This window comes from Alligator sinensis, unplaced genomic scaffold (genome assembly GCF_000455745.1).
Source record: "Alligator sinensis unplaced genomic scaffold, ASM45574v1 scaffold2126_1, whole genome shotgun sequence".
In the NCBI taxonomy this organism is placed as follows: Eukaryota; Metazoa; Chordata; order Crocodylia; family Alligatoridae; genus Alligator; species Alligator sinensis.
In genome coordinates, this window is record NW_005843625.1 from 49,224 (window position 1) to 63,638 (window position 14,415).

The 14,415-nt window shown below is 51.8% G+C and overlaps 2 protein-coding genes across 5 annotated transcripts in view; both read left to right on the top strand.

Annotated features, from left to right (window-relative positions):
* The window catches only part of LOC102369191 (zinc finger BED domain-containing protein 1-like), a 22,524-nt gene that overhangs the window by 1,945 nt on the left and 6,164 nt on the right, over nucleotides 1–14,415 (top strand). The window lies entirely within an intron of this gene.
* Nucleotides 25–9,648, top strand: LOC102368925. Of its 3 annotated transcripts, XR_001359242.2 has the most exons (7): nucleotides 25–269; nucleotides 656–845; nucleotides 1,422–1,508; nucleotides 2,516–2,627; nucleotides 3,359–3,582; nucleotides 4,197–5,822; nucleotides 6,509–6,641. XR_001359242.2 is itself a non-coding variant. In XM_025195593.1 (6 exons), the coding sequence occupies exons 1-6, from the start codon at nucleotides 48–50 to the stop codon at nucleotides 5,408–5,410; spliced, it is 2,049 nt and encodes a 682-aa protein (XP_025051378.1). In that variant the 5' UTR covers nucleotides 25–47; the 3' UTR covers nucleotides 5,411–6,501. The 3 variants fall into 3 exon arrangements, 2 of the variants coding, with proteins under 2 accessions (XP_025051378.1, XP_014383030.1); XM_025195593.1 differs by lacking the exon at nucleotides 6,509–6,641 and having other exon boundaries at nucleotides 4,197–6,501; XM_014527544.2 differs by lacking the exons at nucleotides 3,359–3,582; nucleotides 4,197–5,822 and having other exon boundaries at nucleotides 6,509–9,648.

Sequence of the window (14,415 nt, forward strand, 5' to 3'; positions counted from 1 at the left end):
CCCCACTGGCCCCTTCTGGCGGGGGGCAGCCCCGACACCCAGAGGAGATGGCTGCGGAGCTGGAGCCGGCCTCAGCCGCGGGCTTCCCCTTCCCGGCGCCGGTGCAGCCCGTGGTGAAGGTGGAGGAGCAAGACCCCACGGACCCTGAGCCCTGGGTGGGAGCCGAGAGAGCAGGGAACGCCCCTTGTGTTGTCCGGGCGTCCCCGAGATGCCCGGCAGCCCCCGTGGTCAAGCAGGAGCCCGTGGAGGAGCCCATCCTGTGCTGGCGGGTGAGCGTCTCTGTGCTGGGGCATGGTGCCGAGCATGGCTCTGGGGTCGGGTCTCTGCTCCGAGGCTTAAGGGGCCGCGGGAGATTTGCACCCACCTGCGGGAGCTCTGCAAGCGCTGGCTGGAGCGAGGAGCAGATGCTGGAGCAGGTGGTGCTGGAGCAGGTCCTGGCCGTCCTGCAGAGCTGGGCGTGGGGGCGCGATGTGGAGACCTGTGCCGAGGCTGTGACTCTGGCCGAGGGGCTTTGGCTGGGGCTTGCGGAGGACAGGACACCCCAAATGAGTGTCATGCTTGCATCTATGCTCCTCTTGATCTCCGTGTGTCTGGGGATGTTCCCTCCCAACCCCGTCTCTGCCAGCTCCCAGTGACGTGCTTGTCTTGTCCCCAGGTCACGGGGAATGGGCAGCTCAAGGAGGGACCCGAGGCACTGGCAGGATTTCTCTGCTCGGGGCTGGAGCAGCCTCAGCCCCATCCTGGGCACGTGCCAAAGGAGGAGGCCGAATGGGGTGAAACCCCCGGGCCCCAGGAGGAGCTGCCTTGTGTCCCAAAAGAGGAGCCCCTGTTCCAGCAAGAGCCAGGTAACCAGCCAAGAGTTGTCTCATAGCCCAGCCGTCTAGTAGTCAATACACCTTGGTTTCCAAAACAGTTGATGCCCTTTGTTACGTGCATATTCACCACTTGCCCCATGATGATTGGTACGGTATCACCTCCTTCGACCTATTCGCGATGCGCCTGCTAATGCATGAAAGAGCGCGGTTAGCTTTACTGATCGCTTGGTCGCATTGGCGACTCGTGGTCGTTTTGGAGTCAATTATAACTCCGAGATCCCTTTCTGCTGCTGCGGTGCTTGGGAAGACCCCTCCCAGTCTGTCGGCGCGCTGGTGATTCTGTCTCCCTGGGGGCAGCACTTTGCATTTAGCATCATTGTTCAACCGCATCCTATCCCGTTCTGCCCACTTTCCCAACCTGTCCAAGATTTTGTGGTTACGCTGAGTCCACCATCAGCGCTGGACTCCCAGTCGCTCCCACTTTGTCTTGTCAGGCACGAGCCCTGTGTGCCTAAGAACAGGCTGTTGTACGTGTGTCCGGGCAGTGGGTTTTCCCAGTGACTTTGGACTGTTTTTTATTGACCGTTAACCTCTGTCCCGTTGCAGATTCCCCCGACACAGATGAGACCTGGGACTCAGCCGATGAGAGCTCCTTGGGCTGCTTCCCCAGACGAGGCTCTTGGCGAGGGGCAGGTAAGAGGTGGCGGTTCTGCCCTTTCCAGCAGCAGAAAACCTGTGGCGAATTGGGAATTGATTCAGGATGTTGCTCGTTCTTGTGGCACCCCCCAGCCCCTGGAGCAAGTGGCTTTGTTTGCTCCCTCCTCCTCTACTGTGTAGCTTCGGATGGAGCACCAGCATCCCGCAGGGAGTAATGTCCGTGGCTTCCCTTTCAACCAAAGGCCGAGTCATTGGGGCTCATCTCCAGCATCACGGCCATGGAAGTCTATTGGAAAGGCCCTGCTACGCGTGGAAATGAAAGCTGGATGGAAACCAGCTATGGGATTGTTGCACATTTTCAAGCAGTAACTGCAGCTTGTTTGCTCTCTTCGTAGCTGGATGGCCATTTTTATGATGTAATCGTTACTTCCCACGCGTGGCTGCTGGGCTTCTCCCTTTTCAAGGAGAAAAAAGCAGATTTTTTCCCTCTTGCAAACAGCTCTCCGTAGGCTGGCAGACTTCTAGCCTGCGAAGAACTGCTCCCAAAAAGGGTGCGAAACCCTAAGTCTTGCCTGGACGGGGTGGGCCAGGGCCTGAGAATCTGAGACCAGCGAGGGTTGGCTCAGACTCGCTTTGCCTCCTGCCACCTTTGGGGTAAAGAGGGGGTTGGGGGCAGCTGGTGGCCCTCTCTGGGAGGGGTTGGGGTCTGCGGATCAGAATGAGGTCCACTGACAGGGCTGGGGCTAGGTGCAAGTCACGGTGCCAGGGCTGGGGGAGAGTCAGGGCCTGATTGCCCAGTGCTGGATGATCGGTAGGAACAGGTTTAATTTGCAGAGTTTGGGGCTTAATTTTGCAGGCTCCCCATGGCCCCAGTTCTGTTCTGGTCCTGGGCAATAGGGCTGGCGTGCGGGCACCATGCAGGGCTGGGGTGGCAGGAGTGGGGCCAGGATGCTGCTGGTTTGTACTCTTTTTCTACCAAGGGCTGGGGGAGAAGTGCATGGTGGGAGGCTGCTGCTTTTATTTTCTCCTTTTTCTTCCCCAAGAGCCGAGCACCTGGGAGGCTGCTGTTACCAACCCCAAGCTGGAGCAAGGGGCAGCGGACCGGACACGCAGGAAAACGGTGAACTCTCCAGCAGTGCAGGGGCTCAGGAAGAGGTGGGTCAGCCACCGGTCGGGGACGTGCCAATGCTCCTGCTGAGGCTAAGCCCTGGAGGAGCCTGGCTACAGGGTCTTGCCCCTCTGGCTTGGAGGTCAGACCAACACTGCATTGCAGGGTGGATAGAAATCAATGATTTAAAAAAAATTAAATTAAAAGAAAATCTGATTTTTTTTTTTTTTTTTAATTTAAATCAGATTTTTTTATTATTATTCTTTTTTAAAATCATCGATCGACTCCTAAATTTCTCTCTAGTTTGAAAAAGAACACTTGCACTTAAATCTCATCCCAAACATGCTAAACCTACAGTTACCGTCTCATAAAAATGAATCGGTGGCTCCGTCACCCTCGCACACGTCGAGTTACCTACCAACCAAACACGGGCATTCGTTTCGGTTTTTCATCTCAGGAAAATGGCTCTAGTCCGTCTGTCCAGCCTGACGACCAGCTCTTGCTTCTTGGAAGTTTTGGGCGTTCGGTTTCTGGTTCTCAACAGATTAAAATCCCAGGCGCAAAGACCCAGGCTGGATAGGAGAGTTGTTCTGCGCTTGCGTGGCGGTGGAGCTGGACCAAGCAAGGCAGAGGAGTTAGTTAAGATGGAGAGACAATGTAGGAAAGGACGGAGGCAGAGTAGAAAGGAGCGGTGGAGTGGACTGGAAGGAAAAAGGGAAGACATGATTCAGTAGCGCACACACACAGCTTCCTATATTCCCCCACACTTTTGCCACAGAAAAACAGTCCTGACTTCTGGGCGTAAGAGAGACTCTCTCTGGGAATATTTTGAAGAAATTCCTTCCCTGGGTAAAAAAGGAAAACGTGCCAAGTGTAAGCAGTGCAAGAGGGAGATGCAGGGCCTAGTCGCAAGAATGAAACGTCATCGTGACAACTGCTTATGGGGAGAAAATGATGTGGATGAAGACGTGGATGTGTCCGAAGAACAATGCGGATCAACTGGTTAGTAAATTAAATCATTCGCTTTGCAATGCAGCCGTCTTCAAGACTCTCTCTCTGCCTTTTAGTAGGAGTATGGTTTCACAAGTAAATTCCCAAGCTGTTTGCTACGTTGGATGTTGCTAGGAAAAAAAAAAAGTTTAGCTTGGCTATTCCTTATGGCTTGTTTAATTAGTTAACTAGGTTTAGACTCTTATCACCCCAGTTTCTGGTACAGAAAGCTGCAGTAAGAGAAATCGGGAGTTGCCGGTTACCACCGGGTGTCATTTTCTTATTTTATACGACATAAGACATGCCCCTTACTTTGGACCATCATGGCCCCGGACCATAATGGTGATGCCATAAGTCTATTCCCTATTTTACTTCCGCATAACTCAGCTTTCCCAAGGGAACCCCATCCTATCCTTGTTTTCTCCAAAAACAGAAGTGCCGGTGAGTTCAATGGGGCTCGCTCCAAAATGAAGCGCAAAATTAAGTGCAGTCAGCCTTAGCTTTTTTGGTCCTTTGGAAGCGGATCGGCATCCTTGCTGGAAAAAAAAAAACTGTAAATGATTAACTGAATAATGGCGTGAGAAGAACTGAGAAGAATGACTATTCCAAAATCATTTTTGTTTCAGGATCCCATTTAAGCATAAGAGACTTTGACTGGCTATGCGCAACAACTTCAGAGTCATCCGTTGGTCCCTTGAGCAGCAGTGCTGCAATTAAACGTATTTCAGACCACAAAGTATCAGTAGCAAGCAAAAGATTTCAATCATCCAGTAAAACCACCACCGTGGATGGGTTTGTGGTGAGGACCGGCAAATGCCAACAGGACCCCATAGATGAAAAGATCGCTCGGTTCATTTATGCCACCAATTCTCCTTTTCGCATTGTTCACAATACGTGCTTCGTCGAGATGGTTGAGTGCTTACGGCCAGGGTACACGCCACCTGGTAGAGCAGACGTGGGCGGACGGTTGCTAGATACGGTGTACAAGAAGGAACTTGAACGGTGTGCAAGAAATACCGCGGGGAAGTTTGCCAGTTTAAGCCTGGCTGGGTGGAGCGATATACCCAACGATCCAGTAATATGTGCCTGTGTGAGAACAGAAGATGGGGTTGCCTATCTTTCAGAAATAATAGATACATCGGGAAATGCTCACACCGCAGAATATTTCAAAGACGTGGCAGTGAGAGCTGTAATAAACTGTGAACAAAAATTCAACTGTCACGTGCGCAGCGTTGTCACGGACAGTGCTGCAAACGTGGCGAAGATGAGACGATGCCTAGAAGACAAAACGGAAGGATGCTTCTTAATAGCGTATGGCTGCAGTGCCCACTTAATGCACCTTTTAGCTGAAGACTTAGGTGCTTCTCCAGACATAAAAGAAGATGTTGTCGAAGTCGCAAAATACTTTCGCAACAACCATTTTGCTTCGGCTTCGCTGAAGAGAGCAGGAGGATGCAAACCAATTCTCCCGCACGATGTTGGGTGGCGTGCTGCGGTTGACTGTTTGGAACAATTCATTACGAGCCGGCCTGTTCTCATCAAAATTTGTGAAGAAAACCGTGATAAAATAGATGGACGCATCTCATCCAAAGTATCTAACATGGGGTTCAAGAGGAGTGTAGAGGATATGCTCGGTGTACTGAAGCCTATATCCATAGCCTTGAGCAAACTTCAGAGCGAGTGTTGCTGCATCGCTGATGCTGTCGAGATCTGGAAGGCACTTCAAGAGACATTGAAGAAAGAAATCCCCAACCAGAAAGTTAAACTGGAGGCGATGAAGAAGCGAATGGATCAAGCACTAACTCCACCTCATTTTCTTGCAAACGCTCTCCACCCCTGATATAAAGGGAGATGCCTGACTTCTGCAGAAGATGCTGCTGCCATGGCGTGGGCATCTCAAAATCACCCCTCCGTTATGCCACTCATAATACACTTCAGGGCTGGAGGGGACCCATTTAAACAGTACATGTTTAACGATGATGTTTTGGACAAAGTCACTCCCCTGAATTGGTGGAGATCATTAGCCAGGCACCTTGAAGCAGAGGTCCTTCAGTTGGCAAGCCAACTTTTCACAGCAGCAGCTTCCTCGGCAGGCGCAGAGAGACCATTTCCATCATTTGGTATTATTCACTCAAAGCTAAGAAATCACCTGGGAGTTGAAAGAGTAGGACAACTCGCATTTCTGCTCCAGTCTATGAATAATAATGACAGGGGGAGCAGGGAAGATGAGATCTAGTTGCAGAAGTTTTAAGGTAGTGTTGTGACGACTTGTCTTGAGTTGATAACATTTGAAAATTAAAAAAAAAAGATTTGAAGGACAGATGGTGTAAAATGCTGTATTGAGCATATGTTTTAGTGCTCAGATTTGCACCGTTGTTTAAGAAATATGTGAAGAAGTATCCGTGGGAAACTTGATTTTAAATCAAAGATTGAAATTGGGGAGGTTTCTCTTGGTGATTTGAATCCGTGATTTAAATCGCCTTGATTTCAAATCAATCCACCCTGCAGTGCATTGGGGTCAGGCATGAATTTGCCCCTGGTCAGGTTGGTGCAGATGGGGGGAGTTTGCCAGCGTCTGCAGTGGGGGCATGGCTCTGCCTGGGCATCTTGCCCCGGTGCAGCCCCATCACAGCTGCTGCAAGCCTTGCCGGCAGTGCCCTGGGCACCCGGCAGCCCTGTGTTGCCCCCACTCCCATTTTCCAAGGCTCCCATAGGTTTTGCCACACTTTGTAGGCTTCCCAACTTCTCCGCTTGGAACTAGGAAGCCCTTTCTTTTTCCCCCAAGCCCAACAAAATTCCCGGTTTGCTTCCTTTTTTTCATGGAAAACACTTGATTTTTGTGCTTTCTGTGGGGGCAAAAAAAAAATTGCAATTGCAAATTGAGTCGGTCCCTACATATCCGGGCTCATGTTTTGATGCTTCTCCAATTTTACTTCAGCCCCCGCACGTCGCATTCAAGTCTAGAAAAGATGCCAAAGAGCGCGAGAGTCACCCCGAAAGAACGTGTCGCTCAGTTCGGCAAGGATAAGTTTCACACGGACGGGACCGTGCTGTTCTGCACGGCGTGCAGCAAGCCTATAGACCACGTTCGCAAGCAGACCATTGTCGAGCACATGGAAAGCGCGAAGCATAAAAGGAATGAAAAGAGACAAAGAGAAGATGCCGAAATGGGCTCATCAACCGCGGTAAAGAAACAGTGCACTGGGACTGCAGCACTCGAGTGTCCTACAATTGCCAAAGCCCACCACGACACCCTCGTTTTGGATTTTGTTCGAATGTGCTTGAAAGCAGACTTTCCTCTGCATAAAATGGATTTGCCTGTTGTCAGGGATTTTTTGAGCAAGCACATTAAGGGAGGCAGTGCCATTCCCAAGTCAGACCAATTGCATTCCCACCTCCCAACTCTTTTTGAAGAGGAAAAACAGCGCCTTCTTCGTGACTTCGAGGGAAACTTCATTGCCGTGATCGCCGATGAAACAACCGACTTCCAAAATAGACCAGTTCTCAACATTTTATTTCAGGTGCTCAAGGTCCGTCCTCCGAGGCATGCCGACATTCCCGCGCTGCAGCTGGTAAAGACCGTGTGCCTGGGGAAAGTGAATCATGCCACCATTTCCCAAGCCTTGATTTCTTGCATGGTGGAATTCAGCATCCCACTTGAGCGAATATTGGCATTTGTGACCGACAGCGCGAGCTACATGGCGAAGGCTTGGAACGACGTGCTTTGCACTCTGTGGTCCAACTGTGTACACATATGTTGCTACGCCCATATAGTTGCTCTGGCGGGAGATACCTGGCGAGATGCCTTCAAGCAAGTGGATCGCTTTGTTGCTTTGATGAAGTCGCTTCTAGCGAAAGCTCCAGCGTGCCGTGCACGGTTCTTGAGATACCTGAAGGAACAGAGTGTGGGTTCACCAACACTTCCACCCGAACCAGTTGTGACCAGGTGGAAAACATGGTTCAGCTGTGTGGAGTACCATGCACGGTACTACCAGCTCTACCGTGGGTTCGTGGAGCAGGAACGAACGGAACAAGGGGATACATCTATTCTGCAGGAACTGACCAGCCTGTTAGCATTAGAAGACCTGCACACTGACCTGAAGTACATTGCAGAGAGCTGTGGACGCCTGGCGACAGGCCTGGACATTTTGCAGTCCCAAAAACGCCAAATACATGAAGTGTACAACACTGTCCTGGATTTAATTTCGTGGCTGGAGCATCTGGCATCGTCAACGGATAATGCAAAAGGGTCCACAGTTGCTCAAAGCCTCGCTGATAAGCTGAGACAGTACAACGTGAAAAGTAAACAGCCAGCAGCTGATTTTCTCCGTGCTGTCCGTGCGCTAGATCCGAAACAAATTGGTGCCGTTTATACAGATTATGAAACTGTGAAGCTGGAATTAAAGCTGTCCAACGAATGCGACATGGAGTGGCCGGTGTATTTGGGGATCGTCAAAGACGGGTTTGCAGACATCGAGGATCCTATTCAGTTCTGGATGGCTGCTGAAGATCGCGTTCCCAGCCTGGCGAAGTACGCGGTGGTTCTCCTCCAGCTGACGGTCAATTCAGCTGACGTGGAAAGAAGTTTCAGCAAACTCGGGGCTCTTCTCAGTGCTCAGCTCCAATGCCTGAAAAATGAAAATGTGCCAGGAATGCTGCAGCTCTGTTTTAACAACCCGGACTAACTCAAAGTGAGGACATTTTCTGTGCATTTAAAAAAACAACCGACGTAGCTAGCGTTTGGGTCGGAGCCCTGGGCTAGCCTGAAGACTTTCTGTTTATTGAAGAGGGAGAATACCTTACAGGTGTTAACCCCTGTACTTGAAAGGCCCAGCCAGCCAGTTTTTCTTCTGCAGTCTTGAATCCTGCTCCAAGCAGTTTGTGGGTTGGGACTAGGAGCTTGGGTGTGCAGTGACTGGCACCGGGTGCAAGTGCCAGCAGCCCCCAGTAGCTCCCCGACGCCCCCCCCCCCCCCCCCGGCAGCAGATTACATCGCAGCAAGGACTGGTGCACCCCAGTAGCTCACCGAGGACCCCCAGCAGCAGATTACATCACAGCAAGGACCAGCACACTCCAGCATCTTGCTGAGGAGCTGCCCCCCAGAGCAACTTCCAGGGTCCCTTTTTGTGGCCCTCCCATCCAATCAGTTAGTGCGGCAGGTAGAGGGTGGTGGGTCCCAGGGCTCCCCACCCGCCTTGGGTGGACCTCCCAAGTCCAGACCGCCTGGGCTTGGTAGAAGCTCCCCAAGGGGTGGGGTATGGTCGGGCACTCGGGGCATCTGCCGCTTTCGGAGCGATTTGGGTTCTGGGAGCCAGGCTATGGGGGAGCAGCGGGCAATTGGGATGGTGACGTGCCCTCTAGCAATGGGGCTAGCGGTTTATAACCCCAGGCAGAAGGCGGAGCAGACAGTCCGCCATCAGCCAGGTAACATCTGGTGGAAGGAGGGCTGTAGGGGCGGTGGAGGTCCCAGTCGGCCCAGGAAGCAGGGCCCAGGGGGGGCCTGGAATGAGCGATTAGCCTCAGGAGGGCTGAGGAGGGTGGGGAGCCCAGTTGGGGCTGGAGCTTAAGTACTTTGGGTACCTTTCCCCTTTGTCCTACGATAAATCTGGCTTTTATTGATCCATTGCTTACAGGGGAGAAGTTTGTCCAGTCAGGACACCCCAGTTTAATTGTCCCAGGTTTCTAAGTGGGGGACAAGCCAAAGCCAAACTTATTTGGGACCCCCCAAAACTGGAACCTGGCTCTTACTGCTGCCAACAGGCAGAAGGAACAGCGAGGCTGGCACGGGGGACAGCCACAGCTGGACCCATGTCCTGGTGCAGGGGGGAGCTGCTGCCTGGAGAGAGTGAATAGGGGGATGGGCAGGGCCTGGGGGGTCAGGGGTTGGGGAGGGAGGCACCAGCATAGGGCTTCTCAATGCACCGAATCAGTGGGGGCGCATCTGCAACTGAATCCACATCCTGGTGAGCGAAGGGGGCAAGAGGAGCTCTGATTTTTCTATAATGAAAAAAACAAAAACAAAATCAAACTATATAGGTATTTAGAATTTATTTTATTATAATGATTGAGGCACTGGTAGGCTTCCAAATTGCTTAAAAATTGTAAATATATCAATAAAACGTTGTGTTTGACTGATACCTATATATATCTAGATAGCGGTGTTTCATTGTAATCCTGCAAAAACATGGATTTTGGGCGCCTTCATCAGATTTTTTTTTCTTTCAATCTGAGAAACTTGGATTTTTTTAACAGCGAAAACGAGGATCCCTGCATATATTATACAATTCACTGCCTAACTGTGCAAAAAATGTACACCCGCCACATCGGCGAAGGAGTTATCTCACCATAAAAATGTCTGTCCAGCTATAAAAAAGAGGCAACCAGCTAGGAAGTGAGTGATTGAAAACGTGTAACAAGTTTATAGCTGGTTTCCATCCAGCTGAGCTTGAAGACATGGCGTGGCATGAAACCTCGGGGATTGAAAAAGTCACTGCTGGGCGATGCCAACACCAGTCTTGTCTTAAAGAGCGACCACAGGCTCAGGTCAGTGGCAAAGTTTCAACCAGGTGTATTCCCTACAAGGCACGGCCCTAAAGCACTTGTGGTCTCAGAGACAAGGTGTTAATAATGCACGTATGCCCACGTGGCAACTTTAGCTTATGCGCGGAGTTCAGGCATCGCTCAGGTTCGCTGATCAGGCCTGCTCTGGCCTTTGCACGCACAGTATCTATATATTGATGTCTCGGTGTGGGGTGTGCGTGCGCTTGTGCGTGCACATATATTTGAAGCGTTTGCATGTGCGTGAAGTTTACCCCAGGGTTTGTGCATGTTTGTCGACACAGGCACATGCCTTGAGTGTGTGTGTATATGTGTTTGGAGTGTAGGCATGTTCACGCGCGCGTGTGAAATATACCTCGAATGCATGTCTGTGCACACATGGGTTTAGCATGTGTGTGCAATTTACCCCACGTGTGTGCGCGTGTGGGTTTGTTCTTGGGGATTAGAAATGTTCTTGAGCTGAAAACGATTCCTCTTTGTTTCCTCGTGCTTATGCAGAACAGTTCAACCTGCTCCCAGCAGCAATAGGCATCCCAGCTCCCCTTGCACCCATGTCTGAGCTGGACACAAGCCCCAGCCCCAAAGCTACTTCTGTCTGGAGGATTCCCCTCCAAGCCCGCAGGTGTGATTTGTGACAATGGACCCTGTTTGCCTTGTGGGGAGAGGATTTTGCTCCCAAGTGCAGAGATAGCCAGGGGTGCCGGCATGGGAAGGCCTGCTCAGAGGCGATGGAGCCAGGGCTCCTGTCTCCAGGAAAGCTGCTTCCAAAGAGTACACAACTGGAATATTTCAGGACTGGGAGAGCTCAGAGAGCCCCTATGGGTGGTGTCCGATACCCAGTCTGCACCAGCAAGCCGGTACTGTAGCACGAGCAGTGCTAGTGAGGCACTGGCACTGGGCACCCTTGCACGGAGGCACGTAATGAAATGGTAGTACATAGCGGGATGCTCTGCTTGGCTATGGCTCTGCAGGGAACATGGGGCAGGGCTCATGGAGTATGACCACCCAGCTGCAATTGGGGGGTACAGTTCTGAAATGGGAACATCAAGTCCCAATCCCAGGTTGATTGCCTCCAGGGCAGCATTTTTCCCAGATTCCCAGTATCATGCAGGGATCTGAGTTTTCTGTTTGCCGTGGAAACACGTGGGAAATGGCAGGTTTGGGGCTGGGGGAGTGCAACGTGGGGGGCGCTATGTGCGTGCACGCGCACGTGGCCGGGAGTACAGGCTCAGGCAGCAGTGCAGAGCAGCTCCCTGCAGGTAAGTCTATGCAGAGGGAACAGTCAGGCCTTCATGGTGAGGGAGGGCGTGGGGCTGGGGCCAGGGGCACTGCCCAGCTGGGGTGGTGCATAGGGCCAGGGTGGGGAGCGGGACGCCAGGAAGGGAAGCCCGCTATCTCCAAATTGGACCAAGCAGAGCTTCCTTCTTGAGACAGGGCCCCGGAAGAGCAAGAGAGCGCTGCTATCTCAAGAGCACCGCTTTATTGCACAGCTAACCAGCAATTTATTGAGCATCCAGGTCAAGCATTAGAAATGCAGAAGCATCCTCACTCCTCGGAGCCGGGGACTGGAGAGCTCCTGGGAGCTGTTCAGTTTCCCCAGCAACTCCCTTGCATTATGTGCCCTTTGCCCCAGCTTTACAATCACAGCCGTGCAATCATTAACCACGTGCACGCAGAGGTGCAATCATTAACGACTGCACCTTGACTGGGTGCATGGCGATGCAAGGGGCTGCTGGTGAAGGCCGCCCCTCCCCGCCCCAGCTAAGTGAAGCATTCAGGATGAATCTTTACCAATGGTTTAGCTGGGCTGGCTAAATCAGACGTTCGGAGTGCTGTTTCGGATAGGAATGGCTTTCGATGCCCTTGTACGACTCTGGTTAGATGCTCAAGTCTGGGCTTTCTTGTTTTTATCAGCAACAATATAGATCCCCCACTTGGTAGGTATGCAGGAAAAAAGCAGGATGAGGCCCTGCAACCAACATCTGCCCCTTCTCCCCCAGCCAAGCCTTGCAGCCCCCCCTTGCCTCAGTTTCCCCATAGCTCAGTTACTCCCCAATGATCCCTCCAGCTCCATGAGCCCTGCAGCTTCGGTGCTAAGGTTTCTTTGTACCTCAGTTTCCCCAGATTCCCCCACCCCATGCCTCCATTACCGCTTGCAAGCTCGTTTCCCTCTGAGCCATTGGCAACACAGAGGGGGTGCATGCAGGTGCACATGCACCCCCTGAGCGTGGCGGTGCACCCCCTGCAAAAAAACAACCTCTGGGGATGCGTGTCGTTCATGCCCTGAGCCCTCCAGCCCCTGCCCCCTCTTTGCCTGCTAAACTATGAAGCTTGCAAACCCTGTGCCTCAGTTTCCCCCCATGAGACCACCAGCTCCCCAAGGCTCAGTTCCTCAGTTTCCCGCTGCAGCATTTTTCCCCCGACAAGCCCTCCAGACTCCGTGTTTCATTTTCCAGCCCTCCAAGCCTGTTTCCCACCATGCTCCAGCTTCTCTAGATCTCATCCCCACCCCCATCCAACAAGCCTTTTAAGGCCCTCTTGCTTCAGTTCCTCTTCAGTCCTCTAGCCTCCCCTGCCTCAGTTTCCCTCATGACCCCACCAGCTGCCCAAACCTCAGCTTTCCCCCAGGAGCTGAAGGCGGGCCAGGTTCGGTGTCAGCCAGGCAGGCCATTGGTGCTTTCGCCCCGTGCTGTCTCAGGAAGCAATGCAACAAGGCACGCTGCGATATCTGCTTAGCCTCCCTGCAGCGACAGAGCGTGAGCGGCGCACGCTTGGAGTGGTTGGGAACACGGACGTCGCAGCTGCTCCTGGCGTGTCCCCGTTGAGCGACGAGAGAAAATTGCACGATTTTGCAACGGCACCAACCGAACGTGCCCTACAGCCCCTGGGTGGGAGGATGCCCCTGCCTGCTAGAGGGACCAGAGGACTATCGGGAGAAGCAATAATTAAGAAAATGGTGACTGTCCCTTCATTCTGTGTAAGCTTGGAGGAAGAGGTCTTCATCACAGACAAACGGTGGGGTCCTGGCTCTCTAAAAGGTGGAATGATCCTGAGTGGGCAGTAACAGTAAGTTACTGCGCGGTAAGCATTGTTTAAGCCAGCGTCTACACGTGCGGATGTTGCAGTGCAGTAACGCTGTGTGTGGACCGACTCGGGAGTCAAGGAGCTGAGGAGTCAAGCAAAGCCGAGATAGGCCCAGCTCTCCGGGTAGAAGGGCTAGAAAGCAAAGACGTAAGAAAGGGAATTTAGCTCCAAGCTTCAAACCCACAAATAATTGCAGTCAGTCCCTGCTCCATCCCTATTCGGGGCAGGGGGAGGCGTTTTGGTGTACTGAGATGGAGTCAACACTGGCTGCGAAGGTGCAGTGAAATGGGGGAGGGAAGGGAGATGGAGCTGCAATGCTCCCCCCTGCCCTCCTGGATGAGTGCCTGCCCCAGGCCAGAAGGGAGGGGTTAAGTTGGGAGGCGGGGCATATTTCTACCCTTTGCAGCAGGCCTGGCCCTGGCAGTGACATACTCACACACACACACGCATGTATACACATACATGTCATCAAATGGAAGTAATTAGTAGTATACACATACATACACACTCATATACGTAGATAGATAGCTATCGATCTCTATATCTATATGCACGCACACACATGTACATGCATACACACACATACATACATACATACATATAGAAATAGATATAGATCTCTATATATATGCATGCACACAAACGTACATATATGCACATAGACATATATAAAGATAGAGCTATACAGATCTCTCTATACATGCATGCGCACACGTACATACACGTATACATAAATATAGATCTCTATATATGCACACGCACATATATGCACATATACAAAGATATAGATATATAGATCTTTCTATATATGTGCGCACACACATACATACATACACATATACATACATAGATATAGATCTCTCTATATATGCATGCACACACATGTACATATATGCACATATACATATAGATCTCTATATATGTGCGCGCGCACATGTACATACATATAGATATATACACATATAAATACACACCTATATATACCCACACCCCCATACACCGGCTCTGTCCCTGTTGCTGCCCCGGAGCCGCCTCGCCCCGCACCCACTCCAGGCAGCTGCAGCCGGTGCCAGCTGGCCGGGGTGGAGCTGCAGCAGGACATGATGCTGGGGCTAAATCCAGCCCCTTCCGTCTTCCCTTCCGGGCTGTGTGGGGCTGCGGGTGGGGAGGGAAGAGCAGGGGCTGTGGGGTGGGGTGGGGTGG